This window comes from Oculina patagonica, chromosome 5 (assembly GCF_052425735.1).
Source record: "Oculina patagonica isolate OP01 chromosome 5, crgOcupat, whole genome shotgun sequence".
Taxonomy (NCBI): domain Eukaryota; kingdom Metazoa; phylum Cnidaria; class Anthozoa; order Scleractinia; family Oculinidae; genus Oculina; species Oculina patagonica.
Window position 1 is genome coordinate 27,794,021 of NC_135762.1, and position 12,833 is coordinate 27,806,853.

Here is a 12,833-nt window from a genome sequence, read left to right on the forward strand (position 1 = left end):
TTTTCGTGCTGTTCGTCTATGGGGAATACACTTCGTGTATTTGTGGGGATGAAGTGCTCTGTACCATTCGCCCTTTTGCCCCATAGCCTCACAGGGTCAGCTTTCCCCTTATAGTGGAGCCCCCCAGTGTTGCTGTTGTTGGTTGTTGTGATTGCTTCCAAGGGTCCTAGAGATTAGGACCCCAGTTTCTTGGGAACCAGGGCATGTGGTTGTGTTTGTTCCCAAGGGTCCTAGAGATTAGGACCCCAGTTTCTTGGGAACGTTCCCAAGGGTCCTAGAGATTAGGACCCCAGTTTCTTGGGAACCAGAGCATGTGGTTGTGTTTGTTCCCAAGGGTCCTAGAGATTAGGACCCCAGTTTCTTGGGAACTAGGGCTTCCTGAAAGGAAGGAGAGGATTCCAGTCTCTCGTTGCCAACCAACTAACCTGTGATACATGTACCCTGCATGATTCCTATTGATGATTCTGATTGGCAACTCGAGCACTTCATCCCTTACCCCTTTTCTCCCACTGAACTTGTTGTCTTGTTTTGACTTCATGGGTTGGGAACATTAAAGCAAATTTATATGTAATATGAATGCCAATTTACATGTAATATAAATTAAAGTTAATGTGACAACCATGGAAGGAGTTCAGAGAAGTCATAAGATCACTCTATTCAAATACGCAGATCTGTCACGCTATATGCTGCAAGACTATCACTCTTGCGTTACATTCAAAGGTCAAACTCACTTCTAGAGTGTGATGCGCTATTCGGGCTGGCCAATCACATCGCCCCTTTTCTATTATGTCAATCAAGGCCATGCGGTTTTATCTAGACTTCAGTAGTTTTACTTCAAATTCTCTGAGCTCCCTAAAAGAGTTTCACAATAATTCCCACCCACCCAACCCTCTTTGGTTCTCTTTTAGCTTAGTATTTGTAAAAATGTAGGCAATGTTCTAGTTCTATGCACATATCCGGCTATGTTAAGGGTGTTTATTATATTACTATTACTATTTGTAAACGTTAGCCATAGCTGATGGACCAAAGAAGCAAGCCCGCATTTATAGACATTATTCTAATAATTATTATTTCCATTTTGTATGCTTACTTACGTTTAGAGCTGATGGACTTAAGCAGCATGCCTGCTTACAGAAACATTGTTTTTTATATTCTTGGTTTTCACGTGACGTCATCAGAATTATAAAATCCAGAATCGCAAGACCCCGGAGGTTTTATCCTTCACTGACTATTACATGTCTTTAATACATATCTTGTTGGAGGTTTTTAGCACGATAGCATCCGCCGTCTTTAAGAAAGAGCATTTTGAATTTCGGAGTTTCATGCCACACGAGATCAAAGATGGCTGCCAGAAGGCTGTCGCGTATACTTAAAAAAGTGCTTCATCTTGTGATTTGTAACAACCTGAACTGTTAAGATTTTGTGAGAACTGCTTATCTTAATGTTTACTTGTTCATGATGGTGATCTAACCGCTTTTTGTAGCAGAAGTGAATGCCAGATGTTTTTGTTGATTTCCGGCCGCCATGTTGGAGCCCAAGCAGTTAGGCTCCAACATGGCGTTTCCATACTGTGCTCTCTAAATTTGCATGAAACATTTTCATGGATAACTCAAGTACGGAATACCTTACAGACCTGAAACTTAGACAAGTAGTTTATATAGTAGTTTTCTACAACCTGTAATATTCTTAATTTTTTGACTCAATAGTTTTGGATTTATTTTTTCGCAGCGTGACAGGGAAAACCACCTATTGTTACCATTTTGTATGCTAGCTCAGGCTTAGAGCTGTTGGACTTGAGCAATGTGTCTGCTTTTGAGATATTGATATACATGTAACCGTTAGCTTTAGTGTCGAGCTGGCATATACTTACTCGACCATTCTGTTATTCGATTACTGTCTCTTCTGAACTTCTTCAATAGCTTTAGACCATCTTAACTAAGCACTGTCTTTTCTTATAGTTAATAAACCACGGGAGGGGATGAAGTGCACTGTACCATTCGCCCTTTTGCCCCATAGCCTCACAGGGTCAGCTTTCCCCTTATAGTGGAGCCCCCCAGTGTTGCTGTTGTTGGTTGTTGTGATTGTTCCCAAGGGTCCTAGAGATTAGGACCCCAGTTTCTTTGGAACCAGGGCATGTGGTTGTGTTTGTTCCCAAGGGTCCTAGAGATTAGGACCCCAGTTTCTTGGGAACGTTCCCAAGGGTCCTAGAGATTAGGACCCCAGTTTCTTGGAAACCAGGGCATTTGGTTGTGTTTGTTCCCAAGGGTCCTAGAGATTAGGACCCCAGTTTCTTGGGAACTAGGGCTTCCTGAAAGGAAGGAGAGGATTCCAGTCTCTCGTTGCCAACCAACTAACCTGTGATACATGTACCCTGCATGATTCCTATTGATGATTCTGATCGGCAACTCGAGCACTTCATCCCTTACCCCTTTTCTCTCACTGAACTTGTTGTCTTGTTTTGACTTCATGGGTTGGGAACATTAAAGATATACTACTACTACTACCACTACCACTACCACTACCACTACCACTACCACTACCACTACCACTACCACTACCACTACCACTACCACTACCACTACCACTACCACTACCACTACCACTACCACTACCACTACCACCACCACCACCACCACCACCACCACTACTACTACTTTAACTCAGTCAGTATTACAGCGTGTCGTCTATTGAATAAAAGTCATTTTTTGCGCTTCTTTGGACACCTTTAAAACGTACCATCTGAGTTTAAGATACTTAATCTGACCTTTTAAAGATATACTTCTACTACTACTACTACTACTACTTTAACTCAGTCAGTGTTACAGCGTGTCGTCTATTGAATAAAAGTCATTTTTTGCGCTTCTTTGATCTAAAACTTTCATCTAACCCTTGTTCTAGATTCCCACAAAATGATCATTTTTTGGCAATGAACTTGCAAAACAAATATGATAATCTCAAGACTTAGAGAGGCCTTTTTATATTAATCATATTTTATTTATTTTTTTAAACTCAAAGTAAATTGTAAATTATTTAATTAATATTTTACTTTTTAACATTGTCAAGCGCCCTTGAACGTATGGAAAGGGCGCTATACAAATGATTATTATTATTATTATTATCATTATTATTATTATTATTATTATTATTATTATTATTATTATTATTATTATAACAGCGGTTACCATTGCAGGAAGCTTGCTGACCACTCCATTCTGAAGAGTTTAGGCAAGTTCTGTTTTCAGAGCCTTGTATGTCGTATCCGTCCTCACACGTAAACCAACAGGTCTCATTAGTTACCAAGCCGCTGCAGTTCATGCGCCCATGAGGTGGAGCCATGATGGCCTCACAAGGAAGACCTAAATGTAGAAAAGAACAAAGTATGTTAGCCGATATCCATCTGAAAGCGGTTATCGCCAATCAGAAGTTGTCCCGACAACATTAATTATTAGAGTGAATTTCCAATTTAAGCAATAGAAATAAAGAAGCCTGAATAAATTCAGGGCTTCAACGGGATTCGAACCCGTGACCTCCGCGATACCGGTGCGATGATTTACCAACTGAGCTATTGAAGCCACACACTGGGAGCGAGGTCAATTGTTAGTTCATATTTTCCCGGTGGAAATATGGTAAGCGATTTCATATTTTCCTGGTGGAAATTCACTGCGACGATCATTTATCACTCTCATATACATCCGCAGTTCATATATGAATCATTTCATATACATTACAACATTCACTTTGCCCTAACAAATCGGCAGTACCTATTTAACAATGTTCTTCGTGTACTTATTGTCTAATAAATCACAAGAGATTATGCCGAGATAATATATGAAACACGAAGTATGAGCATTTACCTTCACAGGTCCTCAAATCAGCTCTTAGTTTGTAGCCATGGAAACATGAGCAACCATAGGAACCCGGAGTGTTGTGGCACTTGTGTCCACAAGAATGGGCTCCTGTTTTGCACTCATTTATATCTGCGTGACAAAAGATAAATTTTAAGTATGTCAGTCATAGAAAACATGCGTAAAGGTAATAGAAATACCAGAGAGCAGTCAAATTGTCAATCACTTCTAAGTCAGTTACGATCAGTCATGCAGTCGGGCAGTCGATCGGTTGGTCTGTCTTTTGGTCAGTCAGTCAGTCAGTCCGTCAGTTAGGTCAGGCTGGTAGCCACGCAGGCAGGCTGGTAGACAGGCAGGCTGGCAACTGATCGGAAGGACCCCAGTTATTGATAAGTGTTTTAAGTTTTTGTTTTAAGCTTCAAAAAACCACAGAAACTTATACATGTACCTCGGCACCGTTGTCCATCATATAATAGCTGAAATCCTTGGTTGCAGCTGCAAGTGTAATTTCCTAGCGTGTTATGACAAAGTTGATCGCATCCTGCAGGTATTATTGTTTTGTTGAGACTCGCTACATACACGGGATCGCATTCATTCACGTCTAAGAAGGAAAAAAGCAAAACAAAAATAGTTACTTGCTCGCCATTCATAGGATTTCTTATGACGTTGAGTAAACACGAATTTGAAATACATGTCATTTATTTATCGTTTATAGGTCGGACCGAAATATTATTTTGATAGCTGTCGGGTCTACTTATGGATATGCTAACCAATTCAATATTACCTCCTTTATGCTTTAATATGTATTTTTCTAAGAATCGTGCTTCTCACGTCAAACGAAGGAAGAAATAGACCAGCAAGAAGACCAACCAAAAACACAAGCATACAGACAGACAGACAGACAGACAGACAGACAGACAGACAGACAAATAGACAAAGAAACAGCCATAAACTTTTTGAGACCACTACTCAACTGTAATTTCAATCGTAGGGGCTGTTTGGCTCGTCACTTACTGAATAACACAATAGTAGGATACTAACCTGAACAGGTCTTGTTGTCGTTGTTTAGTGCATATCCACTACGGCACGAGCAAAAGTAACTTCCAAGGAAGTTTTTACACTCATGCTGGCAACCATGGTGGCTCAACAAACATTCATTGTGATCTGAAAAGAAGTTAAGAGAACAAAAATTATCTATTTTTTTAATTTTACTTTAGGTTCACCCCAGCTATACCACCCATGGTCTGGTCTGACGCTAATCAGAGAAAGTTACACAAGTACCGTACACTGCATCTGCACGCTCGTAAAATATTTTAATAATCTGTAACCGTCGTAAACATAAAGCGCCACTCCCCTATATCTCCAGAAGTCAACACAGCATGACAACACAACAAGACTGGCAAAGTGAAAGCGTACAGCATCCAGAGTTGGTGTATATTTTGTCAATACATATTAGAAAAATAATATCATCCTTTTTTAAAAAATCGTTATTTTGGTTCCGCCATCTTGGATTTCAAAAGTTTTCAAACATGTCAAAAAGCGAATTTTAAAACGCCAAAAGTAACGTTTAAATGACAAAACTGTTAAGATAGTGCATGGCCCACTAATAAATACTTTTCAGACCAAATTTGGCTTAAACAACGAAATGTCATGTCACGTGAACGAATAGTCGACACATCAAAACGTTTCACGTGTGGTCCGTAAAGTATCATAAGTATGAAACCATAACATGCAGCGTTAGATAGAGTTTGTACCAACAATACCGCCGTACCTGAGCAAGATCTTCCATTTGAGTCCAAGAAGAATCCCACGGGACACTCACAACGATAAGAACCCTCAGTATTGACGCACGTGTGAGTACAGAAACCGTTACTTGACTGGCATTCGTCTATGTCTAGAGTCATGAAAATTGCAACAAACATCTTTCAGGTAAATTGCTGGTGTAGTGTATGTCACTTAAGCCTCACCCTCCTCACCCCCCATGTATATATTACCCAGCATGACACTGGAGTTTTGATGATTAAATGTACACGAGTGTAATGGCGTCGTTCTATTTTATATTGGTTCAATCCGGATCATCCACGGTTAAATTCGCACATCCACTACAGCTGTGTTGCTGACTTTCGATTCTTTGTATTAATCCACTATGGGACTTCATTCATTATGGGATCTGAATTCGCTAGGAGTTTATTTTCAACTCCATCGACGGATTTTGTTTAGCCGGTGTGTTCAATGCACAAAATCACAAAGTTCAGTGCTACGTTGTGTTATCGTCTTCAAGTACTAATATATCAAACACGAGAGAGAGTGTTCATTACATTTTCGAACACCGAGAAGAGAGTAGAAAATACGACGCGCACCGGAGGATCTTTGACAAACTTCGAGGTGTTTGGGAATGTGATAAAACACTCTCTCCAGTGTTGTTACATCTTTTCAATCGAAACTAAATCTAAGGAGACAACGAGATAAAATCGTTAAAATCTATTCTAATCAAAATCGCTTACCTAAATCGATGAGTTTAAGAAGCGAAATTCGATTCGGTGCGTTGTAGTGCAACAATATCTCATGGAATAACTGTGACAAGTTGGACGCTCCATCAAGAAAATATCAACTCATGAAGAAAAAAAGATTCCTGTCGTAAATAAACGCTTTTCCTTCGTCGAAGAACGTTTCTTAATTTAAGACCTTAGGGAGAAAATTTATATTGTACATGTATTGACCGGACCCAACCTTCTCAGATGGTCGATTTCGCCTTCATTATCAATTCCTACATACATAAGACTTCAATAAAAGCCGGTACTTCAATTTCAAAGGATATAATTTATATTAACACGAAACTTATCATACCTTCACAATGAGTAGTACCATTGCTGTGGCTGATCAAGCGATATCCACTAAAACATCTACACAAGAATTTTCCAGGGAGATTGTGGCATATCTGTGGGCATCCTCCGTTTGCTGTTGCACACTCGTTGATATCTACAACACCAAACAACCAAGTGAGACTCGTTTCTATTTTAAGCAAATGTCTTCACTTGCAAATACGACAATTTACACCATTTCAAAAGCAACACCAAGATACTCAGCAACCGAGAGCAATAAGAATAGATTGGCTTATTGACACTTCCCAGGCAAAGCACGATTAAGGAAATCCAGGATTAGTTCGTGAATTTTAAGCTTTAGAACTTTAAGAGTTTGTGTCCGTAAAATCGATCTAGTCGATCTGGCTTGAAAAAAGGTTTCGTACATTTCTTTGTCTTGCAAGATTTTCATGTACTTATACTAAAACCACAACTTGCTTGATAGAATCATTTTCTTTTTGAATTTTAAAGGATTTTTTGGTTCAGACCAGGCCTGGGTTTCCGTCACAGCCTCTTAATTTTCAACGAGGCTTCTAGTTAACAGTTTCTGTCCTTCAGTTTTGGCGACGACTAATCTCAACCTTTACAAAACTGACATCAGCAATAGGGAATACTTTTGTAAAAGAAAAATTTAAAAAATTCGATCACTTGTTTTAATTCTGGATTAAACGGCTTTCAAAGAAACCGGCCTAGCTGTCTTAGTCGTGATTTGTGACACATCTCGTCAAAAAACAAAATTTTTACCTCTCAATTGAAGCTTCAAAATCAAATTGTAGAAAGAAAAAAGGGTTACCATCACAGAATGTTCCACCACTTCGGAGCTGGAATCCTTTTGCGCATGTGCAAAGGTAGTTTGGCACAGTATTTGTACAACTTGCGCCACAAGGCTGCCCAGGTACTCCACAACTGCAGGGACTGGGAACTAACGTCTGACACTCATCAATATCTGAATAAAGAAATTAACACGTTTAGGAACGTGACTCAGTAGGAGGTTCTAGAAAGTTCTGAAATGGTCATTGGCATTTGTCAAAGATCCGGCTTTATTCCGCTGCTGCTTGACCAAGTGGCCTTGAATTATCCTAGAGTTACCTCAATTACGATATATCGTGACATTGTTATTCCATTAGGATTTCCTCATAGGTGGCTGCTATTGAAATCGGAGTAATGCGAAAGAACTGATCTGCCGAAAGACGAAACAGTAACCTAAAATACTTTATATGTGACAGGCGCGATTCCAGAAAATTAAAAAAAGGAGGTAGTCGAGGAAATTGTGGCGAGGGCGAAGTGCCCCCACCTCCAATGAAAAAGTAACTTCATGGACATGTTGCTTACAACAATCTAGGAACATTTGTGACGAAAACATAGAGGTTCGGATGATAAAAGAGCGGGCCACGTCCCCTTTGGTTTCCCCTCTTTCTGTAATAAATTTTTGTCCAGGATATTGTGAGACAAGCTCCAATCATTTGACAAATTTGGACAAGGTCTTTACCTTGACAACTATGCCCATGTTTGGTGTATCCCATGTGGCAGCCACATCGATATGAACCAGGTGTGTTGGTGCAGATTTGGTCACATCCGCCATTGTTTGTAGCACATTCATCGATGTCTATGGATAAAAACAGAACGGACTTCTAACAACTTCCAGGTATGCTTGTTGAAAAAATGTTTGTGGGGAGCTATTGATGTCCCCCTACCCTTATCGATCCTGCTACCAATCCAGAATTCCTAATCTTTTCTTTTAGAATCAATGCAAGGTTTCGTTACCTACGACAAAGATGTTCACCACTTAGGAACTAAAAGAAACACTGAGATAAGCAAACTGAGCCAAAAAAAAACAAACAAACAAACAAACAAACAAGCAAACAGAAAAAAAGAAACAAAGACGTGAGCGAAAAAGAACAAACAAACGAAAAAAAAAAAGGATGTAGAAACCAAACAACCAGCCAACCAACCTACAAACCAACTAATTAACAAACAAAAAAACAAACAAACAAACAGAAAACAAATAATTAGGTAAAATGAACACCATAGTGTGTTGAAAAAAAAAAAGCAGACAAAATAATCCCACCATGGAGCGTGCAATAAAGTTTCATGTACCTCTTACACAGGTATTACCAGTCCATCCAGTTGAACATCGGCACGTGTTGGGTGCGATACAGGATCCATGACTGGAGTGACATCCTTGGGAACAGATTGCTTATAAGGAAAAAAAAGCAAGCCAGTATGTAAATAAGTTAAATGACCAGTCAGTATCATGCCAGTAAGTAAAGGGTCAATGAGAAAATGAGTTAACGAATTTGTGATTCAAATAATCCAAAACTCAATGAGTGGGTCATTGGGTTAATGGTGGGTCAATGGGTAAATGCTTTAAAACATTTTCCTTTTTTTTAGCCGCGGCGGTGATTTCTGTCTCTATCTGGACTTGAAAGTTGTGTTGAAATCGTATTCAATGAAAAGTTTGACATCGATATTCTCGCAATCATGTTGATCGGATTAATCACGTGATGGTTGTTTTGTGTCAAGGTCAAATGCTCATTGGCCATACACACGTTGGCAATGTTTTGTGAATCTGGAACTACTTACTGAGTGCCCCAGAAATAAATATTTTCATATTTACCTTCTCTGCATTCTCTCGAACTGGAGTAACTCTTTCTCCATCCACTGCAGCAAAAAATTACTTTAACACTGACACTTCTTGTTCTTTGGACATTGCGGTACACTGTCCTCGGTCTTGAAAGCAATACGTCGGATACAGAACATTGATCAGTAACGATTGGTGGGAAGTCGACTGATGGATCCGCCATTAATTAACTTCCTCATGTTTGAAATGAATATAACATCAAGGCCAAAATATCAACAAACAAATCATCCCAGCTGGTCCCATACCTTTCTTGGTGGTTATTTCCTTTTAATAAACCCTTTAAGCCCTGAATATCAACAAGCAAATTCTACTAGCTGGTCACCGCATAACTCTTATGGTAAGGCTGGGGGAAGTTAACAAGAGGTCATGTACTTTATTTAATTACAGTTCATGGTTCGCCAGGGTAAGAGGTAATGAGATCTGCTTATCATTATCAGGGCCCAAAGGGGGTGATTATTGCATAGCTATAACATTGCTGAGGAGTGGGTGACAAAGTGCTCCACCAAAATATGTCAGCCCCTTGTACTCCTGGAGTGTCAAACTAAAAAAACCTACAGCCCAGGGAGAAGGACATGCCGGATGGAGAGGAGGGAGTAGGGACACCTCTCAGGGCCGACAGTGAGCATTCCTGGGTAGAAAAGAGGAAGTTGGGCCCCTTCTCTGATTGGAGGGAGTTGGGCCTCCACTAACCTAAATCCTCAAATAATATGGGGTCTAGATCTATGGGGACAAAAGTGTGACAGGAAAAGCACTCCCCCATTGACGAGCCACAACAGTAGAATACTGACTTAAGTGTTGCTCGTGTTGAAACTGAAAAAAAGACAATTATGGGCTTTGAATACGCTCTTTACAAAAGGCCCGATGCTATTAGACGGTCGATGATGGTTTTGGACGATGCTATTTGACGGTTTCCTGGGGTACTCGCGTGAAAAGATCACATGAGGTAGATTACTTGACAAAGAGCTATTGATTAAATGAAATTTATTTCTGATGGTCAATAAATTGTGATAATACTAAACGTCTTTTGTGTCTTAACTATTTAAAATATATATACACTCAAGAAACTTGCAAAGAGCTAGCTATTATCTTTTTCGCCAATTAGAAGCAAATAAATAAAACTGATTCGCTATTTTGGACACTAGCGTACATCTATAAATTTTAAGTTCTTATTGGTCTGCTTGTCCTACTTTTCGCCGTCGAAGTGACGGTAATTTCGATAATTACTTGCTATAACAGCAGGCGATCATGACGTACAAGGAGCATAAAAGTGTGATCACTTTTAACTACTTCACATTCTTGTAAGCTCTTCTAAAGGGTGGTAAAGGGTACTTTCGTGAGCCATGATCGGCCCTTTTTATTTGCCATGAATTGTGAAATGGCCTTTCCCCCAGTAACTGTGAACCGTGATTTTCCAAAACTCTTTCTTTTATTTCCTGTGAAGCGAGAAGTGTCAACATAACATTCTCTGTGAATCGTGAAAAAGTCGTTTTATTTCCTGTGATACGTAATTTTTACCCCCTTTACAACTCTCCTTCTAGGGTCTTCTAGTGTTCAGATTGGATGGCGATTGCAGGAACGAATGTCAATTAATTAAAAGTGATCACAATTTTTTTTACTGTAATATCATCTCATAAATCGCATTTATGACTAGCAGTACAAACAAACATGAACGCAACGCAATACGAACCAAGTGAGTGCTCCAGCATGATATGTGTCTTACCTTGATGAGCCGCATCTACTCCATCCCCACCACCCACAGCTTGTAGTTGTGTATGTGTAAGAGGTAGTTGCTGTTACTGTGTAATACGACTCGATCTGCGTAGTTTGCCTGGTACAAACGTTCCGCCTGAAAAAAAAAAAAAAAAAAAAGGGTTAATTTAGAACATTCTGTTTGAACTCAAAAGTTTAGTACACACCTTTTCACTTTTAAGTAGAATTCTAGTAGTTTACCAATGCATATGCTGCAATTTGATTAGCTACTCTAGTTGTACGGAGTCAGTAACTATATGAGCAGGAACTGGTTTGTACTGTCGTGAATTGTAATAAACGTCGTGAATTGTAATACCTGTCGTAAATTGTAATAACAGTTGTCGTGATTTGTAATAGCTGTCGTAAATTGTAATAACAGTTGTCGTAAATTGTAATAATGCACCTATCGCAAATTGTAATAACATGCTGTCGTAATTTGTAATACACCGAGCTGTCGTAAATTGTAATAGCACATTGCCGTTTTTGTAATAACCAGTATTATCATATATTATTTTGCCATTTAACTCTGGAAATCTGTTTATCTATTAATTGCAAGCATTTCACAGCGAAGGGAGTCAGTAAGTGGTTCCGATATTCTTTTTAATAAAAATTGCATAGAGTGATTTCATTTAACCCGTGAAACACTATCTACCAGTAGTCGCAATAGTAAAAATATACAAAAGAAAAATGGAATAAGTTCTAATAGTATCAAAAAGTGTAATAACTAACGGGTTTATGAAATCACTCTATTTGATTAAAGGACTAGTCATGGATTTTAGCCAGAATTAGGCATCGGAAATGACCACCAAGTTCGGTATAAATAAGCCCCAAAAAAGTGAAGGACATTCAATAATGTAATGAATAATCTTGTAATCCCCGGTTCAAGACCTGCCTCTGCCACTAGCTGGATTTTTTTTCGGTTGTCCCGAGTTCAAATCCTCGACCACGCTAAGCCCTGTGCCCCCTGCCAGTTGGGATTTTCTTGTTTTTTTTTAAAATTTTCATGTTTAGTGGCTCTTTAGCTTGTAGGAATAGTGGACTACAAAGAGGTGGAGGCCAAAAGTGATAAGATTGAATTCAATGGGTTTTTTGAATGGCGATTTTCTCGCCGGGAGAAGGGATTTGGAGGATCGATAATGCTTAAATTTCTCAGCCGTCCAGTTTTTAAAGAATTAGTGAAATAACCTACCCCTTAAAAAATAAAGAAGTGTTGTAAGGGACGATAGAAATCATTTTTTATGCGCATTCAGTGAGAAAATAGTTGATAGCCTAGAGATATCAAGAGTTTTGCCCGCTTTTTTAAGAAAAAAGTTAGATTTTTTTTTTCAGGGCTAGAGAGGAAGAGAGGCCTGCTTTTAAATACCCAAAATTAAAAAAAATTTCAAGAAATATCAACTCTGAGAGAGCTTGGGCTGCCCCACACCCACTTGAAGATTTGCCGTTTAGGTTGTTGTTCGGGTAGTACAAACGGCTTTTTTCATTTACGACAGCAGAGTTTAATTCGGCAGTTGTTTTACAATTTGCGATAGGTGCATTATTACAATTTACGACAATGTTATTACAATTTACGACAGCTATTACAAATCACGACAACTGTTATTACAATTTACGACAGGTATTACAATTCACGACGTTATTACAATTCACGACAGTACACTGGTTTTCAAATGTTTAAAGGGCACCAGTTTCGCTTTTGATGTTTCTTAAGACGATTTAGTGCTCAGTGATGCAATTCCA

At 39.1% G+C, this 12,833-nt stretch overlaps 2 protein-coding genes across 3 annotated transcripts in view; both read right to left on the minus strand.

Annotated features, from left to right (window-relative positions):
- The window catches only part of LOC144654269 (uncharacterized), an 82,199-nt gene that overhangs the window by 15,990 nt on the left and 53,376 nt on the right, over window positions 1–12,833 (minus strand). The gene's annotated exons all lie outside the window — the stretch shown is intronic.
- Window positions 1–12,833, minus strand: part of LOC144654268 (uncharacterized) — a 32,895-nt gene that overhangs the window by 15,990 nt on the left and 4,072 nt on the right. For both annotated transcript variants that reach the window (XM_078514351.1, XM_078514350.1), the window contains exons 2-12: window positions 11,068–11,193; window positions 9,324–9,436; window positions 8,804–8,902; window positions 8,196–8,312; window positions 7,500–7,652; window positions 6,693–6,824; window positions 5,617–5,739; window positions 4,887–5,009; window positions 4,294–4,446; window positions 3,855–3,977; window positions 3,183–3,356 (exon numbers count right to left, since the gene is read on the minus strand). In XM_078514351.1, coding sequence (XP_078370477.1) covers window positions 3,183–3,356; window positions 3,855–3,977; window positions 4,294–4,446; window positions 4,887–5,009; window positions 5,617–5,739; window positions 6,693–6,824; window positions 7,500–7,652; window positions 8,196–8,312; window positions 8,804–8,902; window positions 9,324–9,436; window positions 11,068–11,193 — 1,436 coding nt within the window. The remainder of the gene's footprint in view (window positions 1–3,182; window positions 3,357–3,854; window positions 3,978–4,293; window positions 4,447–4,886; window positions 5,010–5,616; window positions 5,740–6,692; window positions 6,825–7,499; window positions 7,653–8,195; window positions 8,313–8,803; window positions 8,903–9,323; window positions 9,437–11,067; window positions 11,194–12,833) is intronic.